This window comes from Hipposideros armiger, unplaced genomic scaffold, assembly GCF_001890085.2.
Source record: "Hipposideros armiger isolate ML-2016 unplaced genomic scaffold, ASM189008v1 scaffold_423, whole genome shotgun sequence".
In the NCBI taxonomy this organism is placed as follows: domain Eukaryota; kingdom Metazoa; phylum Chordata; class Mammalia; order Chiroptera; family Hipposideridae; genus Hipposideros; species Hipposideros armiger.
Window position 1 is genome coordinate 1,449,849 of NW_017731773.1, and position 17,296 is coordinate 1,467,144.

Here is a 17,296-nt window from a genome sequence, read left to right on the forward strand (position 1 = left end):
CCCCCACCCCCATTGCGATTTTCTTGTGGTGTATTGGAGCCAAACAATTATGCCCAGGTCTCATATTTTCAAGGGCCACTAGGTGTGCGCTGGGAAAAGCGGCCAAGACCCCCTCTCCCTCAGGTATGGGGACCCGGGGCCTGTGGCGTCACTTACAGGGAATTGAAAGGCAGGGGCTTCTGTCCATACCAGTCCAGGCTGGGGTTCTGGTTGAGGCAGTACTGGAGCGGGCCAGAGAGATGGGAAGGGGGTTTCGTGAGCGGTGGGTCACGGACCCCCAACCCATGCCCTACACAGTGCTCTCAGCGGAAGATCTTGGGCCCCGGGGGCTGGGAGACCCGGCTCTCGGTCTGCTCTCCCCCTCCCCACACCCCACCTCCCCTCTACCCCGCCGGGGTCCCCCAGGAATGCGTCAGCATGCAGCCCTCCCTACCCGCCAGTTCTGGGTCACCTCCGGCTTCAAATGTCGCACCGCGTAGCCGCTGAAACTCTCACCTGCAGAGAGAGCGCCCGTCTCCCGCCCCATGCGCCCCCGAAACAAGTCCGGCCCCCGCTCTTACCTGAGCCCCTCCCCTAGATCAAGCCCCGCCCCACACCTGCCCTGAGACGCTGTCCCGCCTCTACCTCCCGGCCAGAACGAGCCCCGCCTCGAGACCCAGGTCGGTGGGTCGCAGAACCAGCCCTGCGCTCTGACCGGGGCCTGGTCCCCGTCCTATCCCCACCACGAGCCCCGCCTCTATGTCCCTCAAAACGTCTCAGGCCCACCCGCTCTAAGTACCCCTACTGATCCCCGGCTTCCCCGCCGTGTTCTTGCGGGAGTTCACCTCGGATGACCCCATCCGCAGCCAGCGCTCCGGGTCCCAGCTTCAGGGCCCCGGAGGCGTGGCTGCCTTTCCCGCCCCAGCGCATCCTCCGCGCCCCATAGACCGACCTCTCCTGCTCGGGCAGGGCAGCTTGAACTCGCCAGCCGAGGACACGAAATGGGACCAGTCCTCGATGGCGCGCGTGAAGCAGGGCCAGTCGACCCGGTGGAGGCCCGGCGCGATGGACGCCAGCTTTCCCTTGCGGCACCTGTCGCGGAGCCTCTGGCCAGTCGCGGTGATATCCTGCTAGGGCGATGGGAGTCAGGGTCGCAGGGTAGGTGCAGAGGCCTGGGGGGGCCGACCCAGACCACTCGGGAAGGCGGAGCTGACGGTTCGCCCATCTGACCTAGGGGCGCCTGAAGCCCCTGATGGAGATGGGAAGGGGACGGGGGTCCCAAGGCAGCCGCTGAGGAAGTATGGGGAGTAGATAGAGCCCAGGACCGTAGGTGCTAAGTGCCCGGTGCAGGAGGGGCCTTCGCCCTCTCCGCTGAGCAAACCCAGGGCCAGCAGCAAAGGGCACTCACTAAGCACTGCAGGGGTTTGTTGGGAACGCCGAGCAGTGTGAAGTAGGCGTTGTCGAAGTCATCTGAAAAGGAAGAGAAAGGGAGAGTAGGTGTCTTCACCAGTAGTCACACGGGAGAGGTTTGGTCCACGCTTCTTTAAAATGTTCTTGGAAACGTTTGACAATTTAAAAAAATCTAAAATAGATTTTTACTTAACACACTTCGCAACAGAGTAAATTCCAAATAGATCAAACATTTCAATATAAAAAAAATGAAGGCATAGGCATACTAGGAGAAAACATGGGTAAGTTCCTTTATAACCTTGGAGTGGGGAAGGCCTTACCAACTCTGATTCAAAGTCCAGTAACCTTAAAGAAAAGAGTGATAGATTTGGCTCCATAAAAATAAAGTTCTGCATGACAAAAACAACATGAGAAGTTAAAAGACAAATGGGAAAAAATCTTTCCACTTATTCTATAGATGAGATGCAATTTCCCTATTGTTGAAAGAGCTCCTAGAGATCAAGACCAAAAAGAAAGAAAAAAAAAAGGGTAAACACAGCGTGCATAGATCGTTCACACACAAACACAAGAAATACAAATAGCCCTTAAACATATGAAAAGCTACTCCTCCTCATTCATAAGATGAATGTATATTCAAAGTACATTAAGATACCAATTTTTGCTTATCAGATTGAAAACAATCCAAAAGTCAGTGCAGTTACTGGAAACAGGGCCATGGCCACATGTTGCCAGAGTAGGTATCAATTGATTGGAGCCTATGGAAAGCAATTGGCAATATCCATCAGAATTACAACTATACATACCTTTTGGCCCCACAGCCCTGCTTCTGGGAATTTAGCTCACTTGACAGCCTCACAACTGGGAAATGATGTGGGGAGAAGATTTGCCAATTCCAGCATTGTTTGTAATAGCAAATGACTGGAATCAACTCAAGTGTCTGCCTTGAAAGGACTGGTTAAATAAACTGATACACCCTCACTATGCAGCTATCAAAAATAAGCAAAGGAAGTTCTCAATACACGACCATCTAAAGTACAGAAGAATGTGCGTCGTGTGCTGCATTTTGCTTTAAAGCCTAAAACTGAGACAATTGGAGGCAGAAAAGAATACACATTCAGGTCACCACCTTAACTGAGTCGTCAAACTTAGCATCACAAGGAGTGGGACAATGACATTCTGTGAGAACTGCTGAAGCATTATGGCCAATATAGCATCCACCACCTCAGAAGGAGTCCGGCCAGCAATGTTTTACCTAGCTAACCAAGTCTCTACACCTAACTTCTAGTTTACAAAAAATAGGTTATCAAGGCAAACAACACCATAAGGAAACACTCAAGTTTACAATGTGGGACTGTCTACAACGTAACTGTTTTGAACTCTAAAAAGTCAATATCATAGGGGGAGAATGGAAAGTGGGGAGATTGTTTTAGGCTAAGACTAAAGGGACATACAACCAATTGCAATGTACACTCCTAGATTGAATCCTGGTCCCCCCCCCCCAGTTTTTAAGCCATAAAAGATATCTTTGGGGGTAATTGGAGACATTTTAACATGGACTGAATATTAGATGTTATGGAATTACTGTTAACTATCCCAGGTGTGATAATGTTATGGTGTCATGTAGGAGGTTGTTCATATCATTGGGAGCTGCTTGCTCAAGATGTGTGTGTGTGTGTGTGTGTGTGTGTGTGTGTGTGTGTGTGTGTGTGTGAGAGAGAGAGAGAGNGAGAGAGAGAGAGAGAGAGAGAGAGGAAACAAATATGGCAAAACATTAATGGAAGCCGGTGGAAGGTAATGCGTATTCATAGTATTATTCTTTCAACTTTTCCTATGTTTGAATATGTTCATAATAAAAAGTTGGTGAGCAAAATAATACACGTCTGTATTTGCAATGGTAAGATATGACAGGATACATTAGAAGCTAAAAGTGGTTACCCATAATGTGACTCTATTACTTTTCTTTTTTTTTTTTGATTTTGACATATTTTATTCAAATACCAGTCTGATCACACATGGCCCAAGAACATTCAAATAATAAACCCAAGAGAAACATGTTAATGAGTGGTCTTCAAACCTTATAGCCAATGATGCCACGCTTACCTATGATCTCGCCAACATAAAACCACATCCACACCCCAGTGGCCACCAAACCATTCAGCAGAGCTTCCTTAACTGTGAGCTGTTTGCAGCTACCAGTTTGAGCGCTAGTGACTATTTTTTTCAAGCTCTGAATAGCTGTAGGGATCTCAGCAGGGGTTGGAGGAACCAGCTCAACCTTGGTACATAATGCCAAAATGTGGCTAATCGAGGCTTTGAGTAAGTCACAGCAGCGTTTACCAGTGCTGGGGCCTTCTCTGCGTGGTTACGGACAAACTGGGTCATGGTTCTAGGATGGAAAGTCCGTGCACTTGAACGGCCCGGCTCTATTACTTTTCTTAAGGCCTATACTTGCAATAAAATAGATATCTAAACCAAGAGCAAGCTTTCTCTAAAAACCTAGATTCCAAGAGAAGCCAGGAAGTTGGAAGATCTGATAGTTGCGTGGATCTTTCCCACACAGCGGTGGGGTTAGGGTGGGGGGGCCAGTAGCTGTTCCCCTGTGGAGGGGCAGGTGTGCGGGTTCCACTTCATCTTTTGCCTCTCCCTCCCTTGTGCTTCCTCACCCATTTTCTATATTTGTGTTTCCCATCTTGGCCCTGCAGGGCTCTAGGTGGGACCGCTGGCAATCTCCATGCAGTCTGTGACATGCTCGCCCGCCTGTCACTGAGCTGGAACCAATGTATCGTTCCCACTCTTGTCTCTCTACCCACATTGGTACCAACTCCAGTTATTTTATCTCCTAAATACCTTCCAAAACCCTTGCCAGTGGCCAAGACACTATCACTCCTTCTAAAGACTGTGGTCCCTCCCAGTGTCCTAACCATGTCCTCCCCACATTATCCACCCCTAGTCCCTCTGGGCCATCCTCCCCTCCCCCTCCCGCACGATGCTTGATCTCTTTTCTACTTAAAGTTCTTCAGAGTTTCTATTTCCTTCCTGAGAAAGTCCAGGCCCCTGAGCTTAGATCAGGGCCCTTCCTGAGCTGTGCCCTTGTCCTCTCCATCATGGGAGGTGTGAGGAGAGCCTGTCTCTTCCTTCGCCCCACGGAGAGAGGGTGGGCAGAAGTTATTACCATTGCTGATATTACTCCTGCTGCTTCAACTACCTTTGCACAGTTCTCTCTTCATTAAAAATAACAACATCAACAACGATGTGCCCAATTCGTGCCAGGCACTGCTCTAAGTGCTTTTCCTGCCTTACCTCATTTTAATCTCGCACTAGCCTTGTGAAGCAGGCCCTGTTATCATTTCTATTTTACTGATAAGAAAAGAGGGGCTCAGACCTTGGACAAGGTTCCCTGGGTAGAAAGTAGCACAGCTGGGACTAGCCCTTTGGACACTTTCATCTGCCCCTCATGGCTTTCCACCCCCACCCCCCAGATCTCTCTCCTCAAAACCATCCCCTGCTTCCCCAAAGGCCCAGAGGAGCCCTGTGGCAGCAGCAGGCGAGGTGGCATGACCTTTGCAGCAGTAGGTGGTGGACTGGCAGTGCTCATCCGACAAGCATGCCCTGACAGAGTCCATGTCCATGCGACGCAGGCTGGGCAGGGCCGGGTGGTAGAGCTGCTGCTTCACGCTGGCCAACTGGTTGCGCTGCTGTTCCATTGGGAGCAGGATGGCTGGGGACGCGTACACGTGGGAGGAGCCGTCCTCCCAGGGCACCGGGTCGATGATGCGGGCCATGGCTAGGGAGTAGAGAGTATGAAGGGGCTCACCTGGGCTCAGGCCAGTCAGACACCCTTCTATGTGGAAACACAACCTTAGCCAGTGCTGACTTGTCCACTGGTCTGATGTTTATTGAGCACCTACTATGTGCCAGGTCCTGTTTTTCAGGAGCGCCCCATGTTATGGCTGGAACATTCAGACAACATGGCACACACACAGGATGTGCTAAGGGCTCTGACAAGGTCAGTATAGGGTGTGTGTGTCTGGGGAGGCTGGGGTTGGGGCATTCAGGGAACGGCCTGAAAGAAGTGGCATTTGAGTCTATTCTTAAATAATGAGCAGGAAGAAGCAGCAGCAAGTGGGTTCATATTTAGCTCAGAATGCCTCTGGGTAACTAGTTATGGACTTTGGGCCTTAGCTAAGGTATCTGGCATTTACTCAAAACTCTACAGGGAGACAGAAAAGGAGGGGAGAGACAGATAGTCATGAACAAGGAAAACATTGCTGGCTACTCATCACCTTCCTTTAAAAACCAGGGTATTCCCAGGAGCCATGTAGCCATTTAAAATTTAGTGAGAATTTGTTGACCCAGTTAGAGGTGAGAGGTGGGCGGTAGGTGGGCAGGAAGAGAGAGGACCTAGGGCCATGGAGGAGCAGGGAGAGGGGAGGGGAGTAGCCTCAGGGGGTGGGCCTGCAGGGGGGGGGGCAGAGAGTGGAGCAGTAGGAGGGGGAGGAGAGACTACCTCATCTGCAGGGCGCAGGTCCCAGGTGCACAGGTTTATAAGGGTTTTCTGCTCTTCTGAGCACTCAGTGAGGAGAAGAGGCAGGGAGATGGGCCAGGCCCCACTGCCTTATGAGTCAGCAGGAGGGTAAAGGAACATTCTGCATAGACAATGCCCACTGCAGCCTGATTGTGAGAGCACCCACTCCTCGGCAACCCTGGCAACCACATGCTCTGTTGAGAAGAGCCTGCTGCCAGGGGTTGTGTGCACTGCCCCTTCATCCCCTCTTCAGCCTTCCTGAAGGTGGCTGTCTCCCGGGCCTCAGCCCAAGCTGGGCATGTTGGGAAGTGTTGGACAGGGAGCTGGAGCTCCCTGGGGATGGCCATGTCAGGGCTGGCCATTGCAGGCTGTGTGACCCTGGACTAGTTACTGTCTCTCTCTGGGTCTCAAGGCTCCTGTCTGTGTTAGGCAAGGGTCTTATGTCTTGCCACAAGGGGTGTCTGTAAGCTGGGAGGGCCCTCCCCTTCCTGCAAACCTCAGGAAAGAGGGCCCTGCCCTGCCTGCCAGCCCTTGGGGATACGGCGGTGGAGATTAGCCATAACCAGTGTCTAGGGTCAGTTTAAGGGGATCAGGGAGAATGGTGGCCTCAGCAGGTCAGGGATTAGCAGGTGATACATCATCTCCAGCCCCTTGCAGGCCTGCAGACGCTGCCCTCCTTCCCAGAAAAGCAAGGTCACAAGTGCCTAAGCCCAGCGCCCCAAAGCCTTGGGGAATGCCCACCACCCTGGTCACAACCACTGGAGACAGATTTCCCCACCCTAGGTGAGGAAACCCTGGGAGAGCCTAACTTATTTGCATTTATTGACATACGCTTTGCATATACCTGCCCAGAAGCTGAGCCTGTGAGATGGTGTAGGATTTGGCCCCCCAGTTGCCCCTCCTCGGTGCTCCATATGGCCCGAGCAGCTTCCCCAAGTCTGTTTCTCACGGAAAACTTCCCCAGAGTTGACTATTCACCACCCCAAATTTATTTTTGAACTCTTTGAAAGTTATAAAATATAACAAAATACAGAAAATGCATAAATAAATAGTGTAACCAATAATTTCTAAAGCGAGACCCTGGGTAACTACCACTCAAGAGTCAAGACATGGGGTACTAACTACTTTGCAAGAACAGTTTAGCAGTTTCTTAAAAAATGAAACATAAATTCACTATATGACCCAGCAATTCTACCTCTAGGAATCTTCCCAAGAGAAATGAACATATTTGTCCACACGAAGACTTGCACACAAATGTTCCTATCAGTGTTCTTTATAGTGGACGAAAAGTGGAAAGAACACAAATGTCCATTGACTAGTGAACAAATAGACTGGGGTGTATCTATACCATGGAATACTCTTGGGAATGCAAAAGAAATGAAGAACTAGTACGTGCTACAATGTGAGTGATCCTCAAAAACATCATGCTAAGTGCAAGAAATCAGACACAAAACACTCACCACATTGTATGATCCATTTATATAAAATGTCCACAAATGGCAAATCCTTAGAGATGGAAGGAGATTGGCAGTGGCTTGTGGCTGGGGTGGGAATGGGAGGGATTGTCACCAAGCACAAGGGATCTTGTTGGGGGCGATGGAGTGTGGGAAATGTTCTAAAGCTAGATGGTGCTCGTTGCGCAGCTCAGGCAATTGACTAAAAATCACTGGGTGGTACACTTAAAACTTTAGGGTGAATTTTATGGCATATAAATTAAACCTTAATCAAGTCGTTCTTTAAAAAAATAGATTCCAGCCAAAGCAAGCAAGCAGGGCCCTGCCAGCCTCTAAAAACTTCCATGTACCCCTTCCCAGCCACACCCCCAGCCTCCTGCCAGAGGTAACCTTTCTCTTGCCGCATAGCATAACCACAACTTTTCTTTATAGTTTTACTACCTTTGTTTGCGGCCATAGACAGACAGGCTAATCTGGCCCCTTTTGAATTTTGTGTACATGGACCATTGGTGTCTTTTGAGTCTGGCATCTTTCCATACACACACGGACACACACACACACACGCACACACATACACACACGTGCGCACACGCTCTCACACACACACAAGAATCATCCAAACTGGGGGTGGCTGAGCTTTGTTCATCTTCCTCACCCTACAGTCCATTCCTCTTCACCCAGGCCCATCAGGTGCATCCAGGCTCATTCCAGCCTCAGGACCTAGACCTTCGCAGTGTCCTCTGCCTGGAACACCATTCACTGAGATTTTGCTTTTCATGTCTCAGCTCAAATATCTACCTCTTCCTAGAGGCCCGCCTAGCCCCAGCTCCCCACTACCACACACATGTCTCTGCCCTGTTTATTTTTTCATGGAACTCAGCATAATTTGCAATACTTCTTCATTCATCCTTCTTCTGTTTTGTTTCTGCCTCCTCCATTGAATGAAGCTCCGTGAGGGCAGGTCCCATGCCTGTCTTGCTGGCATGCTGCCGGACACATGGGACGAGCTTGAAAAATTTTGTGGATGATCAAGTCAGATCATCCTTCTGCCCCACCCAGGTCCTGTCACCTCCCTGAGTCCCTCTTCACTGGGCCTCTGAGCTTCTCATCCTCTCCCCCTAGATCTCTGTCTCCCCTCTAGGGTCCGACCTCAGTTCAGGGGGCCAGCTCGCATGCAGCCAGTTATCTGTCAGTCCTTGGATCCTTTCTAAAGGCCCAGCCCTGGGACCACAGCCGTGCTGGCAGAGCCCAAGGCAGGGGCTGCAGATGGCTCTGGACCAGATAGAATCTGCCTGAATCCCTGCATTGTGGTTGGAGAGCTGGGGTGTGCCTCCTGCCACTGCTGAATGAGAGTAGACAAGCCCCTGCCACCTTGAGGAGTCTCCCAGAATCACATGGGGACGCTGAGCTGTCATTCTCCCACCAGTCACTCTGCAACTTGGCCAAGGTATCTGGGGAGCTGGGGCCCTGGTACCTGAGTAGGCCCCTGGTAACTCATGGTACCCCAAATCTGGGTCACCTGGGGCTCCTTCCCTGGGGCCCAGATCCCTGCTGGCCCCTAGGGGGTTGCTGTTGGCTCCCTGGCCACCAACCTCCTCTCTTCCACCACCACCTCCCCCACCTCTGATTGACACCTGCTAATCCTTTGCACACGGCCTGGCCTGGCCTGGTGCAGCCAATTAATCCCTGTGTTTGAGAGGCCAGCTGCAAGTGGTAGGGAGAAGGCACTTCCTGGTGTGGTCGGCATCTGAGCAGGTAACTCAGGATGAGGTGGCAGCTCAGTGGTGGTGGGACTGTTTATGCTCTCCTTCTAGTAAGGTGTTAGACCTGGAGAACTGGGCAAGGCTGGGAAACCCAGGGCTTCCTTCTCCCGGCCTTCCCGTGGGGTTCAAACCTTAGGTGGCATCAGGCTCTTCCAGGGCAGCCTGTGAAATGCAGACTCTGGGTCCTGCAATGGGTGTGGAGGGGCCTAGCAATCTGTCTATATACCAGCTCCCTAGAAGATTCTGAAAGCATCACTGTTGTCCTGGGCTGCCACTCTCAGGTCCCCCGTCCTGCCTGATCCACTGGGCCTCATCAAAGTGGCATCAGCAGGGACATGGCCAAAAGATAGGAGGGACTTGCAAAGGTTTCCATTTTGGAGGAAATGGCTGAGTCTGGGGGAAGAATTATTGTATAATTGGGAATGAGGAAGGCTTCCCTGGTCATTTCCAGAAGGTTCAGAAACCTGAGCCAGGATTGCTGCCAGCTGGGAGAGGGTTTGCAGGACTGGCCTGCAGAAGAAGCTAATGTCAGCTCTACCCGGCGTAAATGGGGGACATCTGGAGCCAGTCAGACCCGAGGGTAAACTCGGCTGGTCCGCTAACTGGCTGTGTTCCTTTGGGCAAATCTACTGACCTCTCTGTGCTTCCATTTCCTTTGCTGAAAAGTGGTGATGAAAACACTTATTTTTCCTGGGGCCAGGCGGGAGGTGGCGAGAATGCAGATGAGGGTGATTGTAGGTAGAGAGAACTTAGGTCAATTTGGGCTTGTGAGGCTGCCTATGGCTGGCTGGGGTCAGTGAAATCCACTATCCTAACATGTTCTCTTGGGCTCTACTGACTCTGGTGATCACGGTGTCTATATCTACCCAGCAGGGAAATGAGCGAGATCACGTCTCACCCAGAAGCTCACCTTTTGGGAGACGGAGCCAGAGCTCTGTCACCACCCACCACCCAGCTGGGCTGCTGAGGCCAGAGTGGGGACTAAATTCAGTGGGGACTGAATTCAGAGCTGTGAGTAGACGGACAGGCAGTAGAACCAGGGACTGCAGGGAGCTGGGAACTGGGGCAGGGATACTGGGCGCTGTGCCTGCCCTTTTCAGCGTGGAGGGAGGGTCCCTGACAGAGGAGGGACAGAGATGTACGCTACCACCTGGGCTGCCCATGGCCGGGGGAGCGGGGATACACTGCGTCGGTCATTGCCCCCCAAGGGCGCTTTCAGGGCTGTGAGTTTGTACACACTGATCTGTGTGGTGCCCGCTGGGCCAGGCCATCTTGTAGGGATCTAGTCACAAGGGCTAGATCCCATTCCCCGAAGAGAAATGATACCAGACATTGACCCTGCACAAGGTAGGGCTGAAATATCACAGTAATTCATGAAAAAGGGGTTTTACCTATCATTTTATCTTAAAAAATGTTGAGATCACGAAAGTGGGTTAATTTTGCCTTATATTAAACAAAAGACAGTTTCCGTTGTATTTATTACTTATAATGTATTTTTAAAATTTTATATGGGGTTATGCTAAACACGGATGCCAATATTCCACAATATGCGTTTTTTGCTTGACACCGAGCAGTGGTCACAGCCAACAGTTATTAAGCTCTCAGCGTGTGCTAGTCATTGTCGTTCCCAGTTTATCTCATCCCCACAATCACCCCCACCAGGTAGGTGTTATTAGTATCCCACTTTACAGACAAGCAAATGGAGGCACTAAGAGTTTAACTGATTTGCTCATGACTAGAGTCTGGAGCATGTGCATTTTTTCGTGTTCAAATTGGATCTACTTTTGTTAGTGGCTCCACAAGGTTCCATTATTGGATGCATTATACTTGATTTAATATGTGCCCTCTTTTACTGGTGAACATGTAGGCACTTTGCAATAACCAGCCTCCTACTGATGGATATTTGGATGTTTTTCGTCTTTTGCTATAACGCTGTTGTGGCTCACCTCTTTACACACATGTGTCTGTGGGACTGAATATTTCTATCGAGTAAATAAATACCTGGAGATATAATGGCAAAAATATTTAAAAATATGTGAGGATAGGGAAATGTGTAGCCCACAAAAGCGGCCCCCAAATGGTGGGAGCAACTCTGAGTACTCTGTGGAGGCCTAAGGACTCTGTCCTCTTCAGGTGTTGGGATGTTGGGCTGGGTCCAGAGGGTGCTGCCTCAGCCCCCTGGGACCCCTCAGAAGACCAAGATGGAGGAGGAGGGGGCAGAACCGGGGCCAGAGCCTGTGCTGGAGGTGGAGCTGGAACCCAAGCCGGAGCCTGAAACAGCCCCCCAGGAGGCCAAGCTTGAGGAGAAGCCCCTGGTAAGAAGCGAGGTTGGGGGAAAGCGGGGGTGGGGGGGTTGGGGGGGTGGCAAGGAAGGGCATGATGGCGGCCTTACTGCTGGGGAATTCCCCATGAACCTTCCACAACAGAGAAGGTTGGAGCCAGAAGGAAATGTGAAGGTCAGCTTGTTCTTAACAGAATGGACAATAAATATTTTAGGCTTTGTGGGTCATGCCATCTTTGTTAATTACTCAACTCTGCCACTGTAATGTATGCAAATGAATGAGCATGGCTGTGTTCCAATAAAATTAATTAACGAAAACAAGCAGCAGGCTGAATTTGGCCCACAGGCCATTGTTTGGCAGCCTCTAGAGTCTAGAGCAGAGCTGCTGGGAGTAACCAGTCCATGAACTGATTGTTACCAGTCCACGATGAGATTAGGAGCTTGCTAGAATGTAAATCTGCTATGTAACTAAGCATACTGCTTAGTTTAGTTGGTATTTGTTTTGCAGTAAGACTTTCTTAATGAAGGAAGTAGTGTGTGGATATATATTCTGGTGCAACCTTATTCACTGTGTAACAGTAACAGCTTGCAGACTGACATTGGCCCATGCACCCCACTTTGAGCAGCACTGCTCTAGGACTTTCCTTCGAGCACATCAAAACTTGCCCGTCTGCATCCCATTCATTCAGGAGCCTGATGACAACTAATTCAGAAGCTCAGTTAAACAGATTTGATTTGGCTGGTAATGGATGCCAGGCTCACAGTACTGGGAGCATAATGAATAAGGCATTGTCCCTAGGGGTCAGCAGATAAGTACCTGGCCAGGTCATTCTATGAGGATACAGAGGTGATGAGCTCCAGCAACGGCTTCAGCTCTCCTCTTCTGGGAGGGTCAAAAAAGCCTATCAGACTAAGAACTATGGGAGCTCAGAATAAGGAGTCATCTTATCTTTGGAGGTTCGAAGATGGCAGGGGTGTGCTTCCTTACACAGCAGGCTGGGCTGAATTGTATCTGGAGTTGATGAAGCAGTGGAACGCTCCTAGCAGAGGAAAGTCTATTACTGGGGTGGTGCAGGCCGGGTTTAGGAAACAGTGAGCTATTCAGGTATAGGATTTGTGTGCGTGCATGTGTGTGTGTGTGTGTATATATATATATATATATATATATATATATATATATATATATATGCATGCCATGTGTCCTTAGTAATATGTCTGTGCATATGTGTGCATTTGCAAATTGGGTGTACATGACCACATGCATGCATATGTATGTGTGTGCGCACAAGCATATGCATCCACACATATGTTTATGTGTATGTGTACATGCATTAGTATGTCTGTAGTTTCATGTGCATATGTGGCATGTTAGTGTGTGTATATGCATATGTTTCTGAGTCTGTGAATATATACATGTTTGTGTCTCTGTGCATGCATGTGTATATGTATATGGACATATTTGTGTGTGTCTACATGTGTATAAATATATACATATTTTGTGTGTCTGTGCCTCTATGCTCATGCATGTGTGTTCAGATGCAGAAGTCTGTGTGTATGTGCATGTATCCATGCATATGTATGTACCTATGAACATGTCTGTGTGTCTGCAGTATGCTCACCTATATGCATATGTCTTGGATTGTGTTGGTGCACACATGGAATGATGTGTACAGGACTGCATGTTTATGTGTCAGTGCAAGTATGCATGTGCGTGTCTATATGCCTATGTTTATGTGACTGAGCATATAGATATGTGCATGTGTGTACACATACCTGTGTCTGTGTAGATATGCAAATGTGTGCACATGCATCTGTATGTATACTCAAGGTATATGTATGTGTGTATGACTATACACATATGTGTGTATACACAGGTTTGCATGTGTCTATATGCATGTGAATGTGTGTAAGGGCATGCATGCTCATGCACACATGTATAAGTACATGTGTTTTGTGCCTTGCACATGCACATGTATGTGTGGCATGTGCACTAATTTTGTGTCTGTTCATGTATACACACATGCACACATGATTTGTGGGTTGCCATTTGTATACACGTGTATGTGTGCTCATGTATGCATTGTCTGTGCCTGTATGTAAATGTATTTGAGAATGAGTATGCATACATCCGTCTGTCCGTGTATGCATGTTTGTTGTACATGCACACGTGTGCATGTAGCAGCAGGAGGCAATGCTGCAGAGGCAGATGAGAGGCAGGTGACAGAGGCCAGACTCCACCTGGCTGCTGGAGGGGAATGGAAGGTGTGACCCAGGAGGAGAGGGAGAGCCCTGACTGGGGGCTGGGCATGGGCCGGTCTCCTCTCACTCCTCTTCCCCTCAGCTTGCTCCAAGGCTTCATGACTCTCTCTAACATTCCTCCCTCTTCTCAGGCCACTGAAGTGGGGCAGCTTCCTGGGGGATGAGCGGCCTGGGGCCACCCTGGAGGGGCATAAGGGCCCAGCCCTGGATGAGGGACCCCTGGGGTTGGGAGGAAGGGAGTGTGCTAGGTGGAAAGTGAGGTCAAGGTTTTACAGAGATGATTATGAGAATAGAGTTGTACGTATGTTCTTGTGGAAAGTGGGAGGGTCCCTTATTGGGTGGGTCAGGGGCTGCCCCTGCCTGAACCAGGCTGGTCTGTCTGAGGGCTTACATGGTCCTGTTTGAACCCTCCAGCCACCCCAGGAGATGTTCGAAGTGGAAGAAGTAGCTGCAGCTGACCCAGGCTCTCAGGGTGAGTGCTGGAAGCCCAGGCTGGCAGGACCGGCAATGAGAAGGGGCTGTGTTCTCCCCTGAGAACCTTGCAGAGGAACCACGAGGCTGGCAGGCCCATTTCATAGATGAAGAAACTGAGGCTCAGAAAAGCTAAGGGTGGGCTCCTGGGGACTTTTTAACTGAGCTGAGCTGGAACTCCATCTTTCTGACCCCCTTGGGGCTCTCCCCTCTCCCCTGCCTCTGACTTGACCTCTTCAACACAAATGGGCCTCTGAGAGGCTCCAGATCTAAAGTGTGAGGGACTCTCTTCCAGACATACAGGAGGCTGCCTCTATTCCACCCACATCTCTCCAGGCCCAGGTTGCTGTGGTTCCTGAAGTGAACAGGTACCTTACCACCCTCCCCTCTCCTTAGGGCCAGGCCCCCATGCAAGCTGGGGAGCCATTGGGCGGTGGGGACCTGCAACTGCCCTGAGGTCCACAGTCATTCCCAGGCAAAGTTTGGAACATCTTGGGAATTGGCTAAAGAGAGCCTCAGGCAGAGGGTGGGGGTCTCCTGGGCCAAATGGGCAATGTGACCAAGAGAAATGGAGGGTAGGGCCAGAGGTTTCTCAGTGCTTGGGTGAAATGCAGGTCCAGTGTGGGCAGAGCTTGTGATATCTCCCTGAAGCCAGAAATCCAGACTTTTACTCAGAATCTCACAGTTGGTTCAAACATTTTAGACAATTGCTGCTTGTCCAAGTGAGCATGTCTGCGGCTGTGGCTGGCTCTGGCAGTGAGCCTGTGACCCTCATATTTAGGCTGACCAGCCTCAGCCACAAGGAACCCCCACTCTCCCCCCTCAGGAAACCTTCAACCTTTCTGGAGCACAGGAAGTGTGACAAGTACAGGACAGGGACCCCCTGGAGCCAGACTAAGGGGGATGTGGGGTGATGGAGAGAACTGGCTGCTCGTACCGAGCATCTGATGGGGGGTCGGGCTCGGATGGCACTGGGCATACCTGACTGACCAAGGGTTGGTGTCCCCCACTTTCCAGAGAGGGACACAAAGCTCGAGGGAAAGGCATGTGTCTGAAGTCTCACAGTGGGGACATAGAGGTTTGTGATTCAAACCAAGTCCTTTAGTTGTGGACTGCCCCTCTGACCAGGTTGGGGCTGGGGAGGTTGACGGTGGGCTGGTATCTCTGTCCCTCCACAGTCCCAGTGGCTGGGTGCTGACCTGGCTCAGGAAGGGTGTGGAGAAGGTCATCCCGCAGCCCGTTCACAGTGGCTTGGAGGGCGCCGCTCAGGTACTGCTGGGGCTGGGAGCTGAGGAGGTTGGTGAGAGGCTGGCACCTGGCCTTTCTGCTCACATCTGTCTGTCTATCTGTCTGTCTCAGCAGGCAGGAGCACAGATCCTTGGGCACTGCAGCACTGGGGACTCAGGTAAGGCCAGGAGATAGGATGGCTTTACAGGGGTGGGGCTGAGGGCTGGTTGAGATGGGCCCTGCCCATGGGGAGAGAGCACAGGGCCAGAGCTTCTCATCTGACTGGCACCCGGGGTTCAAACCTGGTTTTGAGTTGGGCTGACCGGGGGTTTCTGGGCAGTCCTCTTGCTGCTGACCACCTTCCTTTCATCTGCAGATGGACCCAATGAGGCCCCTAGGGCTCAGGATACTGGGTGAGTCCCCATCCCTGAGCGCTGCTTTGCGAGCCCCCGAGCCTTATCTATAGTGTGTGTGGTGGGCGGAGCGGAGTGTTCAAAGCCCAGGGTCTTGTGTTTAAGAGCAGATTCCACCACCAAATCATCACCACCTCAGTGTGTGACCTTGGACATGCCTTTCATCTGTCCTGGGCTTCACTTTTCTCATCCAAAAAAATGGGGATAATGGGCCCTGTGCTCCTCATGGTTTGTTATATTGATTACTGGGAGATCCCTAGGTGGGGGCCACCTTCTGAGGATAGGAAGAGGCATGGATGGGCTGCTCATGGATGGGCTCATGTAGGTGGGTGCCATGTGAAACCTGGAGGCAGGGCCTGGGCCACCATGGGGGACATCGGGGTGCCCAGGTTGGCCTCACGGTTGGCAAAAACTTCAAACTTCTCAGAGCTGACCGAGGCAGGTGGCTGCCTTGTCATCAAGGGTGGCAGGCTGGGTGAGAATGGCATATGGGGGAGCCCATGTCCTTCTCCAGGGAGGGGCCCTGTTCAGTTCCAGTTGCCTCTTCCCTGCAGGACTGTGGGCCCAGAGTGGCCAGATCCTCTGGTTTTTTAAGAGAAGCTAGAAATTTAGGGGTTTTTTAAAATGTTAAATCCTTAATTTAATTTTCTTTTAAGGACAGTTTATTAGAAAAAAAATACATTTCAAAGAAACAGAAGCAGGAGAAAAAGTAGAGAACGGCTCAAGGGCCATTGTTAGAAAAGAAAGTACACTCCACAGAGTTTGGAGCGGGCCGAGCAAAGGAAGCTCAAAAGGCAACAAATCCTTAATTTTATGAGACTGACACAGATCCTTAATTTTGGATGTTGCCAACTAATTGAAAAGTTTTCAGAACACCGAGGGCTCCCCAAATAGGCCTGAAGACTCCAGTTTGCAATCGCTACTGGAAATCCAGAGTCATGCATTCGTCTCTACTCATTTCATTCATTCATTCCATTCGTTCCTTCCTTTATTCATTCTTTAGACTGTAGAGTCCTTGAGTTCAGGGGCTTTTGTCTTAGTCAGTGCTGAGCCCCCGGTGCCCAGCACATGACCTGACAGAATGGCCATGTGTGGTAGGGGCTGTGTGACCACCATCCCCTCTGTAGGCCCGGGCCCTGGCTGCTCAGGTGGTTTGAACAGAATCTAGAGAAAGTGCTACCTCAGCCTCCGAAAACTTCTGAGGTAAGTGGAGGAAGCTGACCACGTGGGAGGGTTTCTGGGGTCCCAGGAAGGGCCTGCCTACTCCAGCAGTCTATCCCCATGCCCCATCCCCAGGACCAGTGGAGGGGATGCTCTACCCCCTGGAGCACCTTCATGGGGGGAGTGACTGCAGAGGGAGAGGGGGATTCAGGGGAAGGGAGGCCCAGGGCACAGCTGGCCAGGGGAGGAAGAGCACAGGGCTTGCTTCGCTCCATGTCCTCACTCCCTGTTTATGACCTAGGGCTGCAGAGATGGACCTGCAGATGCTGCCTTGGGCCCAGGTACAGGGAGGG

General features: G+C 50.8%; 2 protein-coding genes and 1 pseudogene across 2 annotated transcripts in view; 1 reads left to right on the top strand and 2 right to left on the bottom strand.

Annotated features, from left to right (window-relative positions):
* The window catches only part of SPMIP8 (sperm microtubule inner protein 8), a 9,304-nt gene extending 2,956 nt beyond the window's left edge, over positions 1-6,348 (bottom strand). The window contains 7 exon segments of the mRNA XM_019664506.1: positions 157-221; positions 434-495; positions 932-1,106; positions 1,388-1,449; positions 4,949-5,203; positions 5,906-5,951; positions 5,953-6,348. Coding sequence (XP_019520051.1) covers positions 157-221; positions 434-495; positions 932-1,106; positions 1,388-1,449; positions 4,949-5,203; positions 5,906-5,951; positions 5,953-6,276 — 989 coding nt within the window. The 5' untranslated portion in view covers positions 6,277-6,348.
* On the bottom strand, positions 3,458-3,771 carry LOC109394431 (ATP synthase subunit g, mitochondrial pseudogene; annotated as a pseudogene).
* Positions 6,349-9,033: 2,685 nt separating the features above from the next.
* Positions 9,034-17,296, top strand: part of CNGB1 (cyclic nucleotide gated channel subunit beta 1) — a 77,707-nt gene continuing 69,444 nt past the window's right edge. Inside the window, exons 1-9 of the mRNA XM_019664463.1 lie at positions 9,034-9,123; positions 11,265-11,446; positions 14,086-14,143; positions 14,438-14,510; positions 15,321-15,411; positions 15,502-15,547; positions 15,746-15,782; positions 16,910-16,985; positions 17,245-17,284. Coding sequence (XP_019520008.1) covers positions 11,273-11,446; positions 14,086-14,143; positions 14,438-14,510; positions 15,321-15,411; positions 15,502-15,547; positions 15,746-15,782; positions 16,910-16,985; positions 17,245-17,284 — 595 coding nt within the window. The 5' untranslated portion in view covers positions 9,034-9,123; positions 11,265-11,272. The remainder of the gene's footprint in view (positions 9,124-11,264; positions 11,447-14,085; positions 14,144-14,437; positions 14,511-15,320; positions 15,412-15,501; positions 15,548-15,745; positions 15,783-16,909; positions 16,986-17,244; positions 17,285-17,296) is intronic.